The sequence below is a fragment of the Talpa europaea genome, assembly GCF_964194135.1.
Source record: "Talpa europaea genome assembly, chromosome: 3".
Taxonomy (NCBI): Eukaryota; Metazoa; Chordata; class Mammalia; order Eulipotyphla; family Talpidae; genus Talpa; species Talpa europaea.
The window spans coordinates 124,990,893-125,013,589 of NC_140069.1; the positions used below are offsets into that span (position 1 = coordinate 124,990,893).

The 22,697-nt window shown below is 39.1% G+C and overlaps 1 protein-coding gene across 1 annotated transcript in view; it reads left to right on the forward strand.

Annotated features, from left to right (window-relative positions):
* Positions 1-1,526: 1,526 nt before the first annotated feature.
* Positions 1,527-22,697, forward strand: part of TES (testin LIM domain protein) — a gene marked incomplete at both ends in the record, with an annotated part of 48,348 nt that continues 27,177 nt past the window's right edge. Inside the window, one exon of the mRNA XM_084229328.1 lies at positions 1,527-1,553. Within this exon, the coding sequence (XP_084085454.1) occupies positions 1,527-1,553 (27 nt within the window). The remainder of the gene's footprint in view (positions 1,554-22,697) is intronic.

The window sequence follows — 22,697 nt, forward strand, 5'->3', positions numbered from 1 at the left end:
AAGGGAAAGTTATCTGAATCCAAAAGCCTACATTATTTGGCACTTTTTTTCTTTAAAAAACACACAAAAAATGGATGCCAGATTAGAAGGTCACCTGCTGTCTGCTCATTATAACTTGCCATTGCCACAAACTGATATTAAAAAAAGGACACTTCTCTTTTACTTAGTCAAAATACTACCTTTATAGTCCCAAACATGTTGGAAACATTGTTTACAAACTCAGGAAAACTAGCTCTACTCTTTAGAGACTAAGGAGTTGGGCAGGTCCCTAAACATTTAGAGTCCTCAGTTCCCTGCAAATGTAGAATGTCAGACTCAGTAATCCCTAGCATCCTTTCCAGAGCCACCAATCTGATAGTTTCACTACACTTGCTCTGAATGAGGCCATGAAATGGATCCAGCTCTGCTGTTCCAGTGCTGGTTATATCGGTGAAACTCTTCTTCATCAAAACTGAGATACAGAGAAGCCTCACACACATAGGATGGATAAAGGGCAAGCCTTTACTTCCAAAGGTATGACACAACCTGTCTGAAGTGATTCATATCATCCTCTTTTTAAACAATCAGATGCTCAGTATGTATCTATATGTATATGTATATGTTAACACGACCATTTTCACTGTTTTTAAGGCTGTGTGAAACGTTCCTTGCCGGTGTTTGTGGTTATGGGGAAAAGCATTTGAGAAAAAAGGCTATCTCTACAACTCAGTGGTGAAATCAGGGTGCAACGCCCAAGACAGCGATCACTATTTCCACAATCTCTTATCTTTCTCTTTGCTCAGAAACTAACCAAGAGGGCCTCCCCAGGTGGCGCAGGGAGCTACCCACACGGCGCTGCGGACCTCTCCTGTCTCGCCCTCTGCTCCCCTAAGCAGTGCTTTCGGTCCCTCTGCCTGCTCTGCTTCCCGCTCTATCTCTGGTGAATCCTCTCACCCTCCCGTGCCTCTGTACCCCAGCTCTTTTATAAATAAAATAAACTTAAAAAAAAAGAAAGAAAATAACCAAGAAGTTAGTAGTGGGATAGTGGGATAATTACTCCCCAGGCTATATATCTAAGGTAAACTGCCAGCATGCAAGGGGGGGGGGGGTGTCTTCTTCCTCTTCAGCTGGTGGCAGGTAGGGCGCCTCTCCTTAAAAGAGCGGCGAGCAACCGTCCAGCGCTCCGGGGAACCCCAGGTTAGGGCGACTGGAGCGCGCCCCGCAGGGCGCCGCCCCGAGCTTGGCCCCGCCCCTCACCTTGCGGGCGTCGCGCTCGGCCCGCGAAGGTGCGTGCGGCGCGCGGTGATTGGCGGCTGCGGGCGCTGCCCGATTGCCATTGGCTGCCCGGGCCTCTTTGTTCCCGGTTCCCCGCCGCAGGCCGGCCGCGGCGCACTGGGTGGCGGAAGTTTGACGGCGCCGGGTGAGTGGCCGAGGCAGTGGTGCCGGAGTCCCGCAGAGTCTCCCCACGATCCGCAGCGGAGCCGGAGGCCAGGCGGGCCTCGGCGTGAGATCACGGAGGGGAGGAGGAGCCCCGCTGGCACCCGGACATGGACCTGGAGACCAAAGTGAAGAAGGTAGGGGGGCGTGCGAGCGGCGGGCGGTGGCAGCTTCACCTGCGCGGGGCGCCGCCCCCTGGTGCCGGCGACGGGTGGGGCGCCGGGGTCTGCCGGCGCGAGCGGGCTCTTGCTCTGCTGGACTCGGGGCCCAGGCGCTCGTTCCTGGAGGTACAGGGGGGACCCCGGGGCCGGCTAACTCCTGAAACCGAGAGCTGCGGAGAAACCGGCGCGCGAGCCAAGGCGGCGCGGAGCAGTTCTCCCTTCCTAGCCACGCCCAACGGTTGAAGGTGTCTGAAAAAAACTTTCCTGCAAATGTTTGAACTGAGCTGGAGCCGCCCTAAAAGGAAAGGATGAGGTTAGGGCGAGTTCTGGCGAGATCGTGACACTTTTTCCTGTCTCAGGAAGTTGAACTTTATTAAGGCTTTGTGGTTTAGGGGTACTGAAGTGACTTTGACAGCTCAGACCTTCTCTCTCAGCCTGGCTGCCTGAGACTTTCCAAAAACCTACATTATTTGGCACTTTTTTCTTGAAAGTGAGTGTTGATTGAATGCACTTCCTTATTACCGGTGACTGGCGATAACGTGAAAAGTGATGATTTGGAGGAGGGTGGGGCTGATTGGCATTACTTGACTTTCAAAGCACTGCCTTCTTCTGAGGGAATAATCTCTCAAAGAAAATGTTCTCCTCTTTGGCAGCTCGCTCCCAAGGGCGATTGTCACCAGTCAGTCGTCCGGACACCTATCCCCGCCTGGCCATCCTTGGCCCTACCTGAGCCATTCCCAAGTTATGGGAGCCTTATGTCTCCTGGGAGAAAGGGGTGGTGACCAGACTGTGACTCAAAAGGAACGCTGATGTCACATTCCAGTGTAACATTCCCTGTGAAAGATCAGTTCCAGGGAAATGCTCATATTTACTTTGCGGTAAATTTAAGCTAGCTATCTCTTACCAAATAGGGAATGAAGTTTAGCAGAGAAGAAAGGGGGAAAATAGTGAGAACCTAACTTTCTTTTCTTGTACACTATGGTTGTCAATATTGCCATTATTTCACCTTCTAAAGACTGAGATCCTGACTTGAGCATTGATTCTGTACATGCTCAGAATCGGATTTTTGCAAATGTATGCAAATATAAACTATTAAGTTAGGAAGCTGTTGAAAAGTAAAAACTTGCACTGAAAAAAAAAAACAATTAAGAACAGGAGGAGAGTGTGAATTCTAAGAGTGATTGCTTTCTATTCCCGATCATTTGGTTTCTCATTGTTTTATTGACTTTTAAATTGACACTAATTTTGTGTGTGAGAGAATCTCGCTTGTCACTGGGAAAGCAATTTGTTTGCCTCTTAGCCCTCTGTTGAACACTGCTCATTTTGTTTTTCAAGTGGGTAAGAGTAACTGAATTTTTTTAAAGATTTATTTATTTATACAAGAACGGGGGTACAGGCCAGATGCGCAGGAGGGTGGGAGGATACACCAGAGACAGAATGGGGAACAGAACAGGCAGACTGATGAAATACACTGCTGAGGGGAGCAGCCAGCGAGACAGGAGAGGTCTTCGGGGCCATGTGGGTTTTTACCCCACCTGCTGGGATTGAACCGGGCTGCAGAGGCTTCGGACAGCTTCACAGTGCCGTGCTCAACTGACTGCCTGCACCACCGGGGAGGCCCCAAAGGTAACTGAATTTTTTAGTACTTTTTCTAGCTTATAAATACTGATTCAAGAACTACTTTTTATAAGTCAGTATCCTTTGCTGGGAGGGAGGTAAGAATAGGTTTAGTACAGAGGATATTTTAGGGCACCACAACTATTCTGTATGCTACATAATGATGAATACACATCATTAAACATTTGCCAAAATCTATGGAATAAACATAACCAAGAGTAAACCCAAATATAAACAGTGGACTTTCAGGGATGATGATGTATCCCTTTAAGTTCATCAGGTGTAATAAATGTGTCACTCTGGCTGGAATATTGGTCCTGGGGTAGGCTTGGGATTAGGGTGTGCCTTCAGTGGGAATATATGCATGAATGCTGTACCATCTGCTCAATTTTTCTAAAAACTTAAAAAAAAAAATAAAGGATACGGGCGGGGGGGAAGTCAACATCCGAAAATGATTTTGAAATTGAGACAAAGAAGTAATTTCTGAGAAACTCAAAGAATCATGTGTTTAGATTAAAAAAAAAAATCCAGACATTATTTATGAACCTTTCCTTAGTTTCAGAATCTGGATATGATAAATAATACCCTTGATATTTGGTATAATCTTTCACCTTCATCTCCCCTCTATTTTAACGGCTTTTTTTTTTCCAACTGAGATTCTTATTCTTCTCTAATCTGCAACCTCTTCTTTCCCCCACCCCCAAGAAAAAGGGATTCCTTAGATTTAAGGCTTTTGCAGAGAATCCTATGACAAGTCCTTGTTTTACTATCTTGTGATTCTTAGGACAGAGTCCTCATATCCAGTAAATTGGAAATCACTATAAGATCCCAAAGATAGCCAACTTGACTATCAGCCATACCCTCTCTGTGCCTGCAGGCCCCTTGACAGACTTGATGTTCTGTAAGTCAGACAAAAAGTTTTCCAATACAAAGAATTTGGAGATACAGCAATACATTCCATTATCTTAACCATAATCTTAAAAAGAAACTTGCATTAGCTTTAGGAAGTATTTTCTAACATATTAGAAGAAAATATTACAAGGTTATCTCTGATCTACTAACCGTAACTTCTCATCCTATTTTGGTACCTAGGTAATTTTCAGGTCTCTCTTCTTTTTGACTTAGGTACACAAGAAAATTAATAATTTGAAAATAACTTTAGAAAAACCAGGTTGGAAGCTTGGGTAAAAAATACAACTATCCCCCCCCCCCCAAAAAAAAAAACAAATCTTCTGTTTTAACATGCTATTTTCTTCTTTCTGAAACCTTATATTGTTGATTTCATAAGAAATTTTCCCCAGGCAAATGAAAAATATTACTCTTTATTCTATTTAACATTTTATGCAAAAAGAATTAGAAGTTTTCTTTATTCTGCAACAATCTAGGTAGATGATATATTCATTTATAAAAGGAGAATGTGGAGTCCACATCCTTTGCACAAATTTGGGTCAATTACCATCACCAAGACAAGGGATTTTTATTAGGTTATGCTACATTTTGTTCTGTTTGAAGAAAGTCAGTTGTTGCTAGGATGTGGGAGCTAGTTTGATTATAGAGTTTTTGTTTTAATAGTATTTTAGAGTAGAATTTGACTTTTTTGCCTTTGCCCTATCTTCTGAATTATTCGTCTAGAGCTTTTCCTTATGTCTATGTCACTTTATTAAAATTGACTTTGTGTAAGTGGAGCCCATGTCTGCCTGGAAAAAAGTAGTGACTTGAGAAGCTGTAACAGTTTCATTTTGCCTTGAATGGTAAATCATGGCCCATTGCCAGATGTTTTCCTCTTTTCCTTTCTGTGTTGTTCTCCCATGAGGATCACTTTATTTCTTTTTAAAAAATAACAGAGAGAAAGAGAATGCCAGTAATTTCCTTTATGCTGACTGGAATTGCCATAGGGCTTTTGAATTTATACCTATATATGTAATATATATGTAATATATTTATATATATTTTTTTCGCCTTCTTTCTAATGTCTGTCTTTTGATACTTCCTAATGTCTTGCATATATACAAAGACTTTAGTTTGTTTCTTTAATTTTGATTTTTAAAGATGAGATGCATTTTAAAGATTACAAGTAACTAAAAATCCCCTTTCTCAACATCCAAACTCATTTTAAAAGCTTCTGTTATAGCCAAGAAAATATAGTGAAACTAAGTGATTATAGTTGGAAAGGGTACTGAACCACAAAGATTATTTTCATTAGAAATTAGAATGAGCCTTTTCTCTTAGGTGGCCCCTGATTGAATGGTGACCTACATGCTCAAATCTACAGTTGAATTCTCTGCTTGAAGTCATTCTTGCTGAGAGAATCATTGGCAAAGCTGGGATTAATGGGAGGGCAAGGTACTTCCAGGGCTTTGCCTAAGAGGCAGTTACTCCATCTCTCAGAACAAGTACAGAAGAAAGCAAAGTGGTCCTCAGCTGGGCTTTTATCTCTTCTAACCCATAGTGTGAGTCATTACATTAATTGGATATGAAAAGTCACTTTTTCTAACTTGCCCTGAATATTATTTTGAATAGAACTGTAGTAGGTTTTCTATTGATTTTTTTTTTCCTTTATGTGATTGTATGAAGTAGAATTGGGGATTTATCTCTCTGCTGGATATTAGCAGTGTATCATCACCTCACCCCCAACTTTGTTTGCTCATCTACAGTACTAAATCTTACTCATCCTTCAAGAAACTCCTATCCCTCAGTCCCCCCAACCAGCACTAACCTCCAGGAAATCTTTCTTATTCCTAGCTTGATACAAAATCTTTTCTTAATTCTCAAAGCAATGTTATCTGAAAACTTTTGGAATACTAATGACTTTCTTTCTCTACTTTTATTTTTACCTACATTGCAAACTTCTACAAGGTTATGATTCATGTCCTCTTTATATTTATATCATTACTTTGTTTGCTGTCAAGGAGTCTTTTAAAGGAAACCTTAGTCTCATTTTGAGGATAAAGAATCTGAGGGTCTCCCCGGTGGCGCAGCAGTTGAGCGCTGGGCTGCGAAGCTGTCTGAAGCCTCTGCAACTCTGGTTCAATCCCGGCCACCGGCGAGGGTCCCCACATGGGGCGCAGACCTCTCCTGCCATGCCCACTGCTCCCTTCAGCAGTGTACTTCATCAGTCTGCCTGTTCTGCTCCCCGCTCTGGCTCTGGTGAACTCTTTCACCCTCCCGCGCTTCTGACTGTACCCAGTGCTTGTATAAATAAATCAATCTTAATAAAATAAAAAAGATAAAGTAACTGAAACTTAGATGGACTCTGACAGTTCACATTAATTTTACTATGATGTTGAACCATTATCTTCAGAACCCATGTCCCTTATAACAACCCTCTCAGCCTCTGAGTTCTCTTATATTCTTGCCTTGAGCACAAAATATATGTTAAATGAATTACCCTAAAATACAGAGAGAACCTAAGGTATATTTCAACATTTTTGTTTGTTTAAAAGATTTAATGTTGTAAGAAGTAGTTTCTGTCCAATAAAATTACCACTCCATTGGTTTTCTATATTTTACTTATACTTTCTCCATGTTACTTGTGTGTCCTTTAGTTAAGTTGCTGTTGCTCATCATTTAACAGTGTCTAAGTAAGGTAGAAGTATGATGAAAAAGAACTTCTGCAAGACTTAAGAGGCATAGAAATTCCTTAAGTTCAATAATATTCTGGACCATATTTTCTAGGGTTTTTCTAACTTACTAATTTTTATTGGGAGAAATGGTAATGCTGCCTCCTAACTTTCATATGGTCATGAACAATAACGACCCTGTATTTGGGGCTCTGCTTTAGGATTCCCAGCTGTAACATCTGGAATTGTATAGGACACTCATGGTTGGGCTGCAGAAAGTGTTCTACATGGTGAACCCCACACTGATAGAAAGCCTTGCACAGATGGTGGTAGATGAGCCTCTTCCCTAGCAACAAATGCTCACAGTGCCACTGGAATGGCAGGCCAGAAAGCTCAGAATAGAGCACTTAAAAGCAGCAACAACAACAAAAACTAAACTCAGTGCTGGTAGAACCATTTTTTTTGTTGTTGTTGTCGTCGTTGATTTAAATTTCCCATTCTTCATACAAGAAGATCAATTGAAAAACACCAAAATGATCATTTCATGAGACTCTCACTGAGCTCTGGATGAGACCAGCACTGTGAGCGTGGAATGAGCATCATGGACCAACAAGTGTTATTCTGAGGGGGCCTACTTTGTAGAAAGAGATTGACTGATAAAAGATGACTTCCTGTGCTCTTCTGAGGACTGGAAGTGGGAATACAGTTTGGCCACAAGCTCATTTGAATATACATTTTTTACAAACCAAAATCACCACCATGTGTCCAGAAATTAGACATGGTTAATGGGTATCCAGCACATGTAAAGAGCTGTCGTATATGAAAAGATCTGTTTCATGTCAGTTTTCTCACTTTTCCTCATGAGTTTGTTAACATTAAAATCACTCTGGGCTAAGAGTGAGTAAATCTGGGTTTTGTGATGTTGGCCACCTTGGATGTGTTTCCATATCTGCAAGAAACAATAGGGGAAGTGATTTCCGAGATTTTTCCAAATCCTGTGACTCTTTTGACTGTGGAAAATACTATCCCAAGTATAGTAATGTTCCATAGTGCTTAAAAAATCACTCAAACCGGTAAAATCAGTCAGACAGAGAAAGACAAACATTGTATGATTTCACTCAGTTGTGGTAAAGAAACAAAACAAAACAAAAACAGATTTAGGTCTTTAATAACAAAATAGTGGTTACCAGAAGAGAAAAGGCTGGGGAGTAAATTAGAGTAAACTATATGCTGACAGCTGGAAACTAGATTTTTTGGGATAAACATAATGTAGTATATACAAATGTTGTAAATCAATGTTATTTTAGTTACAAAAAGAATATATAAATAGGTGTGTGATTTTAATGAAATGACATAGTATGTGTTATACTTCCATGATGGAAACTTAGAGACTAAACTGAGTATCTTCTTCATTAAGTCTTACCTATTTTTCAACTAGTTGTTACTTATTTCACCTTTATATTGATAAAATATTTGAAAACATTAAGCTTAATTTAAATCTCTTTTATGAACTTCAAGGATATATAAACTGCTTTATTAGCATGGGTCAAATAAACCTAGGAGTGAGGTATTGCTTTCTTTGGTATTCAACTACAGGACAAAGTGAAAAATCATGGAGCTTTTATTGTCTTTATAAGTTATTTTTCCCTAATAAGATGATTCATTTAAAAACTATGTGACTACTTATATGCCAAACATTGTTGCAGGCTCCGGGGGTATATATGAACAGAAGGGACAAGCTACCTATGACACAGAACTTACTCTGTTGTAAGGAATGATAGCGCAAAAAAGTAAATGACAAAGTAAATAATGGAAAGTAAGTAAAACTGTTATTAGATCCACCAGTGAGCTCTATGGTCTGCAGTCCTCTAGATTTCTAACACAGTGTAGGCAATTTAGTGGTGAGTTTTAGCAGTGGTTCTTCCTGGCTTTGCACACTTTGTAATTAGGGATTCTTATTGCATTTATCTTAAAGAATAGCAAATAGAAAGGAACAAGAAAGCAGCTCTTATGTTTTAGAATGGGATAAGGGTATATAATTACAACCTTACACACAGGCCAAGGCTTCTTACTGATAACAAATGCCTTACAAGAGTCATCCTTCGTTTGAATTACCTGTTTGTAGTCATTACTAATTTTTATTGATAACTATTACCATGGTAACTGAAACTATGGTTTTAAAAAATGTTTATTTGATCATTAATATATAGTATATATGGAAAATAATTTAGATTTCTACAAAGAGGTTATGCTCAGAGACTATTATGTAAATTATAAATTATGAAATCAACTTTTTTTAAGGGGGGAAGATAGAAAAAAGACTAAAAGCCAAATTGAAAACAGGTTTCAGAATCTTTTTTCAAGATTTTAAGGAAGAATAATTTGGTAATTGATAAGTTAACCACTGTTCTTTAAGTAAATATATCCCCATATTAAAATTTGCCTACGCAGTGTTGTTAGCGGATTAAATTAACAGGTTATCCTTTTCAACTATCCAGCTCTGATCTTGAGTCACCTATAAAAGAGCCTGAGTTCAATTTTGTGTGGTTTCACTTGTTTTTCTCCAAAATTCCCTAACTGTACAACTCCCTACTTTAAAAATGGGGAATCAGATATGAGAGTATGGGTAACTTAATTTTCTACTGCAAGTTCATTCTGTGACTCTAAATTCACCTTTTAGTTACTCTTTTTTCTGTCTCAACCAACCACATAATCACTAATCATTGCCAGTAAAAAAAAATTAAGAACAGAAAGTGATAGAGGAAAGAACCAGAAGAAACTCAGTAGGTATGGTTTGAGAACATTGCTGCGGAAGTATTTCATGTTTCTGTCACACTTAGTACATAGCTATAAAATTACTTGATTACATCTAAGTGCCCAAGAACAGTTCAGTAGATCAGTGGATTAGGAAGATGTGATACACACACACACACACACACACACACACGAATACTACTCAGATATTAAAACAATGAACTCTTGCCATTTGTAACACGTGGATGGAAGAGGAGAGGATAATCAGTGAAATAAGTCAAAAGAAAAACAAATACCAGATGATTTCACTGATATGTTTACTATAGAGAAACAAAACAAAGGGCCAGCAACAAACAACCCAATAACAAACCCTAGGAATCTGACTGTAGAATTGAGGTAACCAGAGTGGGAAGGGAGGGTGGAGAGCAAAGCGTGGAGGGGGCCCAGTACACTAGGCAGAGGCCCCTTGTGCCTTGCGGTGGGTGGGGAGTGTTAATACACATCTGAAAATGTGTGACCTTGTACCTCTGAATCATGTATAGTGTTAAACCAGTACTACATCAATAAAATATACATATGCATGTATAAATTTTAAAATATTAGTTGATTCCAGGAATCATGGCTTTTATTTTGGTATGGTTTAGGATTGCCCTTTTCTCTGCTCCTTAGATCAAATGCTAAGGATGGGGGCTTGCTCTGGTTTGAGTAGAGCTTTAGTGGGGAGGTATGTGAAAAGCCAGGCAGTAAGAATTACTGAGATTTCTCATCTGCTAAATGACACTAAGGCTACTACTATATAAATATATTTAATCTCTGAAATGCTGATTCATTCCTAATTCACAAATGATTCAGCCTGTGTTTATTGCAGTGACATTCTATTCTGACCACCATAAAAATTGTAAAAGGAGTTTCAGGGTATCTACTGCATAGCGTATCTGAACTGTGAGCCTAGCCAAAATGAGGCTGAAAGCCTAACATAAATGCCATGGGGCTGAGTTCATTAATAGGTCTGTAGCCACAGTGAACTTGCCTTTGATTTGTTTGAAGACAAAGAAATATCATATTTTACTGCAAAATGATCATGCAAACTGTTAAGTGGATTTTTATTTCTGTGAGTATAACATCATGAAAGCCTTAAGGGGGGAATAATAATTCCTAATTGCTTACTCAGTTTTTATATGTCTTATCACAAACTGGTAAAGGTAAAGAATTTTCCTTTATATGGGGCCTCTAATAAAAATAATTGGGAACTAAATGAAAGAAAGTTATCTCTTTTTGTGATTGAGAATATTACAAGTACAGTTTAAATGTAAGACTACAATATCTTAGCTCCATTTTTATCACCTGTTGAGTTTGTATTCCCCCCACCCAAGCACTGTGGTTGGTTAACTTTGGTGGATAAACAAAGGAAGGCTGGCCGTTCGCTAGTTAGTGGGCAAAACTTATGTGTAAATTAACTACAATGTAGAATAGAATGAAATAAGTGCTGTAATATAGTGTTGCTCAAAATATCTGTGGTGAGGAACCTTAAAAAAAAAAATAGCTGAGTCTATCATGGGCCGATATTTTAAAAGGCATAATAAAAATGAATTGCTAAGATGTAAGGCAACTACAATTAATCAAATACAATTTTTTTTAAATAAGTACATCAGACATAAAATTATCAGATTGCTTAATGATTCCTAATTGCTTACTCAGCTTTTATATGTCTTATCATAGACTAGTAATAACCAACATTCCCAAACTTCCACACTTTGGTATCACTGCAATAGTAGGAATACACACATAATAGTCTCAGAAGAAGTAATTAACCTTAATTGAGTGGACTGGGAGTAGTTTATGGAGAAACAACTTTCAAACTAATTCCTATAGGATAAATAATGCTTCATTAGGCAAAGAAGGCATTCCCAGCAGAATAAATAGCCTGAGCCAAAGGATCATGGCTGTGAAAAGTCAGTAAACCCTTGGTATTCATACCATTAACATTTTTAGTTTTGACTCTTCTAAAGTAAAGTACATGATGTGCAATAATCTGTACTTTTTCCATGTTACATGTTTGAATTGAGGAAATGTCACTGAGCTCCTGTGGGAGTCTGACATATTACTGAAGACCTGTACCTAAATCCTAACATAATTCTTATTTAATACATTGTGTCATCACTTGAGGTAGAGAAGGAAATTTCACACTAGGGTCTAGCTGATGTAGGCTGGGCTGGGTTCCAGGCTGACCTGGGTTACAGGTCAGAACACATTGGCTTTCCGCCCTAGATCTTTGCCTACTTCTAAAGCAAGGACTGGAGCACTTGAGAGTATGCCCAACTGCAGGAGCACATTTTAGTCCACTGTTGTGCCTGAGCACAAGCATTCACATGTCTAACCTCAGAATGAAGGGGCAAGGAGTCCAGTCTAGTGACTATGAGATTATAGTCAGGGTATGGATATTTAGTACTAATACATGGAAATGAAGAACTAGGATCATTACTTTAGTCTACCACACATCCCATAGTGAGCTTGTTCAATTAAGTATGATTTTCTGAAAATCTATCGTGTCATGAGTATTCTGAGAAGATATTCTGAATAGTACCACAGACTACAGATGTTTCAAAGTTACATATGGCCCTTCTGAAAAAATATAAGGAACATCAACCTTGCAGTAAGTAAGTCAAGTAAAATTAATTGATTTTTAAAGAGTCATTTTTTCCAATTTAGTCACTCTTTTATTAGCTTTGAGACACAGACCTCTCCAAATTCATTCCAGACCAGTTATATGATCTCCATGTTCTGTGAAGAAATGTAGGTCTCATTTTTCTGGAAAATTGGCAGGTTACCAAAGATTTTGAAGGGGCGTTAGAAAATCTGACTTTCAATACTGAAAACATTGAAAAAATATTCCACAAATACGCAAATGATGCTATGGATTAGACTCTGCCATTGGTAGTGTAATAGAAAGTTATCTGAAGAGGAATAGGCATAGATTTAAAGGAAAAGAAACAAGATAGATTTTGGTGACCCTGTGAATTTGCAAAGTTTCTTAGTCCTCTAAGCCTCAGAATCTATATCTGAAAGTGTGTTGCAACCGTCTATCTCACAGGGGTATGAGGATAATGGAGGTAAACATATTGAAGCACAAAGTGCAGTGCCTGCATATAGGAATAAATAGATGTATCATAGTCATGATCAAGATATCCAATTCAGAGAGAATAAAATCCTGCTTAGATCTTTGAACCATCTAACAGGCACCTGAATGCATCATCAAAAATTTTATGATAGGGCCTCCGTGGTGGCACAAGGGGTTAAGACACAACTTATGAAGCTCGCAGCAGCCACTGCAGCACAGCCAGAGAGCTACCCACCTGGTGCAGCAGACCTCTCTTGACTCACCCGCTGCTCCCCTCGGCAGTATATTTCAGTCAATCTGCGTATTCTGTACCCCACTCTGTCTCTGGTGAATCCTCTACCACCCCACAACCCCAGTTCTTGTGTATATAAGTATATAATTTTTTTTAATTATGATGTTTTCAGGAAATTGTTGCTTTTTTAGATACAAGTAATTATTTAGAGTTTAATAATTAGGATAGCTTAAATTAATTATTGGATTTAATGTTTCTTTTTATGACTTGTTCATAATTTTATTTTTTTATGATGAAAGTAAAAATATGTAAGTACTCATTTCCAGTACTTGAATACATGTCATGTGCTAGTTGCTATATTAAGAATTTAGTGCTTTGGGGGCCTCCCCGGTGGCACAGCGGTTGAGCGCTGGGTTGTGAAGCTGCCCGCAGCCTCTGCGGCGCCGGTTCGATCCCCGGGTGCTCCCCGGCCGCTCCCCACCGGAGGAGGGTCCCACATGGCGCGCAGACCTCTCCTGCCGCCCGCTGCTCCCCTCCGCAGTGTACGTCGGTCCTTCTGCCTGTTCTGCTCCCCGCTCTGGCTCTGGTGAATTCTCTCACCCTCCCGCGCTTCTGACTGTACCCAGTGCATGTATAAACAAACAAACAAACAAACAAATAAATAAATAAATAAATAAAACATGCCTCTATAAAAAAAAAAAAAGAATTTAGTGCTTTGTTAGATTCTCTAGACTTCTAGAGAGGGTACTTGATTTAGCATTACCAGGTACTCTGGTTCAGTATAGGGAACACTACATATAGGGTATATTATACGAAACAGAATCTTTCTCAGAGTTTTTGTGATAAGTTGCAAAAATGGCGTCAATTCTTTACAACAATACTCAGTACAAAATGGAGCCTATTTTCCTACCCTTTGAATCAGGGCTGCCAATAGGTGGTGGTGGCAGCAATGTGTGTTCCTGGCTTGGACCTCAACTATATCTTACTGAGACACTAATTGGCTTCTATGAGTAGCATCTCTCTTGGCACCCTGCTGCTACGTGTGCCCTACCCTTGAGTAGCCTTCTGGGGGATGAGAGACCACCTAGAACAGATGAAATGTCTCAGCTGAGGACTGGCAAGACCAGCAGTCCCAAGGGTAGCAAATCCACTGGGCCCAGAACAGAGGACCCATATTCTGGACACTACTACACTGCAGAAGTCTGAGCAGAATACTTTGATCACAAAGCACAGAATAAGTGGTTTTTTTAAGTCACTGTACTTAGGTTGGTTTGTTAGGTATCAAATTATAACCTACGTGCATACTGTTGTTATAAGTCGTCTCAGTCCCCCACAGTGAAAGCTATGAAAGGGATCTCAGAGAAGGCTTTCCTCTCTCTGAATTATTCTTATAAACCTCTGTACCTCCATCCATATAAGAGAAGAAAAAAAGTCAAGACACTGTAGGTTCCCTGATACCATTGGTCTCTTGAAAATGGGGTCTTCTGATCAAGTGAAATCTGATTTTGATTTTTTTTTTCTTGTTGTTCTAGCAAGATAAAGAAGATTAGATTAACATACAACAGGAATGTGATCCTAGTTCTAAAATGGTCAGCATACCATGGGTTTTGGAATTGCATATGTTTTGAAAATGGTTTTTTTCCCTGACAACTGCCAGACAAATCTAAAGTGGTATCTGTCCCTATTATGGTGGGGAAGGCTGTGGTGTAAATATAGAACAAACAGCATGCAAATTCAAACCACTTCTCTAATAGATGAAAAAGCAAAGGATGGGTCAAAAATTAAAGCTCTTATATTTTCACAGCAACCCATATCAATCTAATTCATTTCTTTCCAGAGTAAAAGATGATGTGAAAAGGTCAGGCGGTGCGTAAACCAAGCATAAAACATCTGGCAGTACAGTTCCTAAAGCTCTCCCCTGCTTTCCCAATGTCCAGGACTCTTATCTGTGCTCTCAGATTTTGTTTTTGTTCGAAATGCCTCTGAATGCCAATCCTGGGCCCAAAAAAGTGCAAAATGAGAAAATTGTCTTTTTTGTATTTCCCCTTCCCCCAATTTTCTGTGCTTTCTCCCATTGGATTTTACTCCCCAGTTCCCATGGATCCTCCTGCTTCCTTGGGTCCTCCTGCTTCCTTGGGTAACCCCCTCTAATGGCTCTCTTAACCAGCATCACAGCCTTTGCCTGCATTCCCACTCTGGAAAAAACACTCTGCACTGCCCTCTTTTTCTGCATGTGCTCCAAATTAGATAGTTATGAAATTAGTAGCCATAAATCACTCATTGTACAGTCACCCTCCCCATGCACTCATCTGTTTATAACAGGTTGTGCTTAAAGGTAAAATAAATAATAATCCTTAGGTCTGGCCATTAAAAAAAAAAAAAGATGGCAGTGTTCAAGTTTGGGATGGCATGGAATCTTAACAAAGGCCTTTCAAGATACAGCTACTCTTTAGAGCCAGTGACACAAAACCAAATTAGGATTGTTTGTCATAATCTGAATTTTTAAGGGATCCCTGCAATCTTTTTGGAATCAAGTTTTTTTAAATTTTGTTTATTAACACACAAGGCTTTGGGGGCCTCCCTGGTGGTGCAGGCTGTTGAGCGCATCGCTATGAAGCTGTCGGCAGCCTCTGCAGTGCCAGTTCAATCCCTGCTGGCCTCGGAGCAACCCACATGGTGAGCAGACCTCTCCCGTCTCGTCCATTGCTCCCCTCAGCAGTGTATTTCGTCAGTCTGCCTGTTCTGTTCCTCTCTGTCTCTGGTGAATCCTCTCGCCCTCCCGAGCATTTGGCCTGTACCCTGGTTCTTGTATAAATAAAATAAATCTTTAAAAATATAAAAATAAATAAAACAAGAGGCTTTAAGGGATGTGTAGAAAAGCACATGCCATTGTGGAGTCCTTCAGTTAGAGCCAGAGCTCAGCCAACCCTAATAAAAGCCATTTTAGCAGTAACGGTAGTCTGCTAATTGTAACATTTTTATAGCTTGCATTGTCTTTCTTCAAAGAACAGATCCAAAAAAGAGGCCTTTTTTGAATAGAATCCACAGAAGAGGTATTCTATTGGTGACAATTATAAGCAACTTCCTTTATGTAATAGTATAAAAATAATTTGATAGTGCTTTGAAAAATGTTTGTAAGGAACCAGCATAAATTGAACAATACACTGCTTTCTACCATTTGCTTGCCTAAAATCAATGCAGATCTTTTTTAAAAAGATCTTTTTTGCCTTTAATAATAATGTGAGGCTGCATTTAAGTTTTGAATAAGTAGGAAGTACTGGGAAAGTAGTTAAAGGAACTGCTGATTGCAAATGCAACCTAATTTGGATCAAGTAATTTGCATCCTCATATCACAAAGGCTATTATTTGTTTTACATAATTCCATCACTATATAGATTTATACAATAGAATAAAGTTTATATAAATCTTTTTCCATTTTTATTCTATATTCCCTGAGTACAATGGCAGATTACCAAAACTGTGAAAATTTTCTCTTAAATATACTTCTGGAATTCTTGCTAATCGAACCTGATGTATTATATTTTGTTTTGTGACTGAAATCATTAACACACATATGCGTGTAGTCAGTGTGTATGTACAAATATGTATGTATGTTGAGAAAGCTTGAAGAGCAAGCTCTGTTTTTACCATAGTCATATGGGTATTTAAAAAAAAAAAAAAAGACAAGGGTGATGGTTTGTCACTGCCTGGTAACCCTTGTCCCATATTATATGTCTGTCTCATCACAGAGCACATCGTCTTTGGACAAAGCGGGGTAGGCAGCCATTAGAAGGCCCCTTCATTGATTCCCTCCTCCTAGGTGTTAGTACCCAGCCTATTTCCTTCCCCTTGAGTATAGACAAGATGTGGTCAGTTGTTGCAGAAAAATACAGTATGGCAGAAGTGGTGGTATGTCACTCTGAGGTTAAAGACCAGAGCTTCCGTCTTAAGTTCTGTTACTCCCTCTGGGGTCACTTGCCCTGGAGGAAAACTAGCTGCTTTGTTGTGAGGGGCCCATGTGAGAGAAGTTAAAGGTTGGGTCTTCTCCTAACTGAGCCTTGAGATAACTGCAGCCCTAGCCAACCACTCTTGGCAACCTACAAGAGACTTTAATCCATCCTGTTAGTTAACAGCTTCCTGATGCACAGAAACTGAGACAAATGTTATTTTTAGCCTCTAAATTTTGGGGTACTTTCTATCATAGAAGTTTTTAATTATTAATGTAGAAATTTAGTGATTGGGGATAAAAGAATAATACTTTGGTTTTTCCTCAGTATATTACTCCTGGCCACCATATAAATGTATTGAATCTTCTATATAATAAATAATTTCTAGTACTAGTGGTAGGTCTACATGTTTTGAATAGAAATCTTTCAACTTTGAGACTTAATTTGTTCGTGCATATTTTGTTGTTTCTTTTAAAACATGTTTTCTCTTAAGATAACGTTTAAAGAGAGAATTTTGCATCAAGATCCTGGAGATTTTCCTTGACTCATACTCGCTTGTTTTGAGGACCCTCTTGTGTGTGAATGATCACCTCTGGGCCTTCAACATACCGCAGCTGGTGTGCAGACATCCAGGTCCTTATTCCTTATAAATCTCAGATTTGTCTAGGAAGGGGGAACTCCTGGCAAGCAAACAATATCAGACTTTCAAATCAATATACTAGAGAAATTATAGATGAGAGGAGTATTATTCATTTAAATTATCTTCAGAGTCTCATTATGGACCAAAAAAAAAAAAAAAAAAAAAAAAGGTGACTTTGTTGTAAGAGCTCAGTATTTAGAATTAGAAATGCCAAGGTTGAAATCTTTGCTCTGCCTCTTGCTAACTGACAATTTAGGCAAATTACTTAATCTCTCCAAGTTGCAGTTTCCTTTTTTGTGCAGTAGTAATGATAACACTGCCTCTTAAGTTGTTTTGAAAATTGAGATAATGTATAGGTTGTACCTGGCTGGTAGTAATATCTAAAAAATGGTGGTTGAGGTATCACCTCCACTATCACAGCTACCAGTGCTTGTTAAAAAAAAAGTTAGAAATACTTCAAGGTGTTATGCCAAGACCAAAATTCACTAGAATTATTGAGCTGATTATAAGCTGATTATAAGTATCCTACCAGGAAAGAGCATTAGGATTTACTTTTGATCTTTGTAAAATATGTTAACATATTTATTGAGGTTTGAATGGATTTCTTCAATAATCTGCTGATTATATCTCATTCTGTTTTTATGGTGCTCCCTGTTTCACTTACTGGTATTGCTTTAAGAAATTTAGGCACAGATTGGGTGAGAGTCATCTATTTAATTCGTTAAAGTTTCAAGATGATCAACACAGTACCTCCTATTATTCCTAACAGAATAATCTACATGATTGCTTACAACTATATATGAACAAAAACATATAAGTCCATTTGGTACACAGTAAATTTTATGATACAGATTCATGTAGGGTTTCTGACTTTTTACTTCATACACTGAAAAGTTGAAGGGTTATAAAAATAAACCCTAGAATCTGCAATGAAGAATTCTATTCCTGTTTGCTTCCGGATAAGCAGTTTTGAGAACTAACTATCCTTGTTTTTCTGTTTTTAAGCTATAATAATTTGGTCCTAGGTTTAAAATTCTACTCGTTTCTATCATTTATTTTAATTTTATTCAGGTAACATTGGTTTATAACACTGTATTTGATTCAGAGGTATCTAGGATCATGCTTCTTCAGTTGTAGGTCACACACCATACACATCACCAGTGCACCCGTGGTCCTCTACCATAGTCCATTGGGCTTCATCCCTACTTTGCTCTCTACCTTCTCCATCTGTAGTCTTAATTCTACAGATTTCTAAGTTTTATTGACTCTTTGGTATACATATAAGTATTATACAAATAAGTCTAACCATTAAATATTTGTCTTACATATTTTATATATGTATATATACATTTAAGTAAAACCATTCCGTATTTGTTTTTCTCCTTCTGACTTATTTAGCTTAGCATTATCACCTCCAGTTCCATTCATGTTGTCAAAAATGGCAGTTCATCCTTTTTTTTTATCTTTGAGTAGCATCCTTTTTATTTTTTTGAAACTGACTTGCTGTTTTCTAAACTCAGGTCCTTCCACATTTGTGACCTGTGTTTAACAATTAGTGCTTAAGAATAGGCATTGTGGGGCCTCCCCAGTGGTGCAGCGGTGGAGCACTGGGTTGCAAAGCTGCCCGCAGCCTCTGCAGTGCCAGTTTGATCCCCAGCTGCTCCCCGGCCACCGGAGGAGGGTCCCACATGGCGCGCAGACCTCTCCTGCCGCCCGCTGCTCCCCTCAGCAGTGTACTTCGGTCCTTCTGCCTGCTCTGCTCCCCTCTCTGGCTCTGGTGAATTCTCTCACCCTCCCCACGCTTCTGACTGTACCCAGTGCTTGTATAAATAAATAAATCTTAAAAAAAAAAAAAAGAACAGGCATTGTGCAAATGCTACTGACCTTGGCCACTTTGAGAAGTAAGTCTCTGTTGTAATGTCTCTATCTGGATTAAAATGCAGATAACAATAGTTTCTCTGACTCTGATAGGGCTGTTATGAGTATAGAATGAGATGATCCTTGTAAAATTGTAGAACTACACCTGATAGTATAAATGCTCAATAAATACTTGCTGTTACTGAGAGTACCTACTGATATCAGAACATTTATTTATTTATTTACTTTTTTTTTTTTTAAATACACACTGGGTATAGTCAGAAGCGCAGGAGGGTGAAAGAATTCACCAGAGCCAGAGCGGGGAACAGAACAGGCAGACTGACGAAGCACACTGCTGAAGGGAGCAGCGGGCACAGCAGGAGAGGTCTGCATGCCATGTGGGACCCTCGCCTGCGGCCGGAAATCGAACTGGTGCTGCAGAGGCTGCAGGCAGCTTCGCAGCCCAGCGCTCAACCACTGCGCCACTGGGGAGGCCCTATTTATTTACTTTTGTGAAAAACAATGGGAGTTCCTTGGGGTAAAGGTGCTATGCTAAAACTCATTTGATAATTAGAACAAAGTGGTAAATAAATAAAATGTTCTGGCATTTTTATAAATTCAGACAATGTGAAGGTGAGTATCAGGAATTCAAATGTGAGAAAGAAACTTTGATTCTAATGGGCTAAATGGATGTATAAACAGCCATAAATATACTAGAAAAGGACATACAGTAGAATTTTTGTTAGACCGGTAGGAATTCAGAACTTTGCTAAAAATAGTTGCATAACTCTATAGAAAGGAATTTCTGGGCCTCCCTGGTGGTGCAGGGGTGAAATCTCAGCTCTGTCAAGCTATCGCCAGTCACTGTGGCATGAGTTAGATCCCTGGCCAGGGAGCTGACCCAAATGGCACAGCAGACCTCTGCTGTCTTACCACTGTTCCCCTCAGCAGTATATTTCAGTAGATCTGCCTGTTCTGCTCCCCACTCTGTCTCTGGTGAATCCTCTCACACACCCCCACTCCTTTACTTTTGGCCTACACCCCAATTCTTTTTTTTTTTTGAAGATTTATTTATGCATACAAAAGCTGGGGCACAGGCCAGAGATGTGGCGGGGAAGAGGATTCACCAGAGACAGAGTGGGGAACAGAACAGGCAGACTGACTGAAATACCCTGCTGAGGGGAGCAGCAGGCGAGACAGGAGAGGTCTGCTTCGCCACGTGGGTTGCTCCCTGGCTGGCCAGGGATCGAACTTGTGCTGCAGAGGCTGTGGATTGCTTCACAGTACAGTGCTTAACCCCTTGTGCCACCAGGGAGGCCCCACCCCAGTTCTTGTATGTATAAAGAAATAAAATAAACCTTAAAAAAAAAAAGAAAGTAGAAATTTCCTGTATAGAGAGAGGAATGAGATCCAAACAAAGGGAAGAGCTCCCATTGAACCAGAGAAAGCTGGGGGGTAAGGGGGAGGTCTGTGAAGAAGTAGTGAGGGTAAGGGTGGTGCCAGGTGAAAAGGGCCTTCTCTGCCATGTTAAGACAAGTAACATATATTGACCTCATTGAAAACATCTAACATCTAGAGTGTTCTGATCTTCTTTGGGTTTCATTAAAATAATTTTTGGAACAGCAATATGATATCATACAAAGGGAGTGATCAGTTAGGAAAATATGCCCCCAGGTTGATAGAAATGAAGTAGAGATAAGGGAACAATGTGTAGGGTTGTTTGTTTGTTTGTTTGTTTTAAAGAGAAGAGACCAGTGAGACTTGGAGCATAATAAGCATGACCAGCCAAGGGTAAGGGTAAGGCCCTATCTTTGGTGTCCAGGTGGGCAGTGATGACTTTTTTTCCATTCTGCCCTTTTGTGTATTTCAGAGCAGTGAGATGGAAACATTTTGTTCTTATAAGCAAAGAAAATAATAGAATTATGTTATTAGAAATGGTTAATAGTGGCTTTTAATTAAAATAGTTTCTTTGTATTCTTACCTAAGAAAGTTGACAAAGTATATGAAAGTTAAAAGGTTCTCTCTACTTAAGTCTTGTTTTATGCAACATAACCTTACCCCCCTTTCTTTTTTTGGTATGGAAATTCTTGGTAGAGATCAGGAAATAGGCAGTGAACTAAAAATCTAACACAATTCAAAATCTAGCCCCAGATTTATGAAAATATATTCCTTTAAGAAGGGGGGACTTGATAGATTACACTAGCTTTCTAATATAACCATGTATTGACAGTAATGAATTATTTAGAAATGTGGTTCTTTAGCTAGAATATTCATTCATTAAATAAGATCTAAAACTCGTCTTTGAAAGTATAATATGAATATATTTGTATGTCTGCATGTTAACATGTACACACATATGTGATAGAAAAATAGAGAAGGAGGAAGGAAAGTAGGAGGAGGGGAAAGGAGAAATTGTATATTTCGTATAATTTATCTTGGTCAGCTTCATTCCAAGATGATTAAAGAAGTCTTAGTAACATTTGCTTGTTTAGTAACCACATATGATTCTTTGCTCCAGAGGGAAATTTGGTTATGAAAACAGTATGAATCAGATGATCTCACCCTGAATACTGCATAATATCTTCCAGATCCAAATTATCTCCAAATCAACTCAAACTATGTTTGAAATACCAGATGTTCCCTACTTCTTTCTTTTTCTTTAAAGTATCTGATATCCGATACCTTTTTCCTGGGTCATAGAGGTCATCTGAAATGTCGCCAACCTATCTGGTTGCCTAAAATTATGAATATGGAGAAATTGATCTCATTCCCATTTTTTACTCTAAGATAAGCAGAAGGTGAGGGGCTCCTTGGAGGCATAGAGCATAGGAATATAAGTTCAGTATCTTCATTAAGGACATTTTAAAAGTATGACTAGTGTTTCAAGATATATTAATCAATCTTTTTTTTTATTTTTCTAAAGAACTTTGACAGGTTTTCCTAAAACCTGACTGTAGTTTTGCTGAATACAGTGAATCCAGAGGCCCTGTGGTTTTTGTTTTCTTTTTAGATAATGAAAAAAAATTAATCTGTCATATTCTTGTACTGATGCCTGCCAGGAAGTAATACTAAAACTATATGAAGCAGAAATCTTTAGGGCTTGTGTATTTCTAAAAATCATGTTCTTAGGCACCAAGTGTTGACTTTTGGGGGACTACCTTATCATACTTGATGTTGAAATAACTGCGTCTTATCCCTCAGGTCTTACATTTCCTATGTGTGCTTCATGAACTGCTCGAAACTGAATTCCAAGTGATTCTGATTTATAAGAACCAATAACATATAAGGTCTCTCAAATAATTATTTTCTAGTTGGTATTTAAACATAGAGCAGATGACCATCCTGAGTAACAAAATAAATTAATCTGAAACATGATTTGCAGTCATAATTTTTAG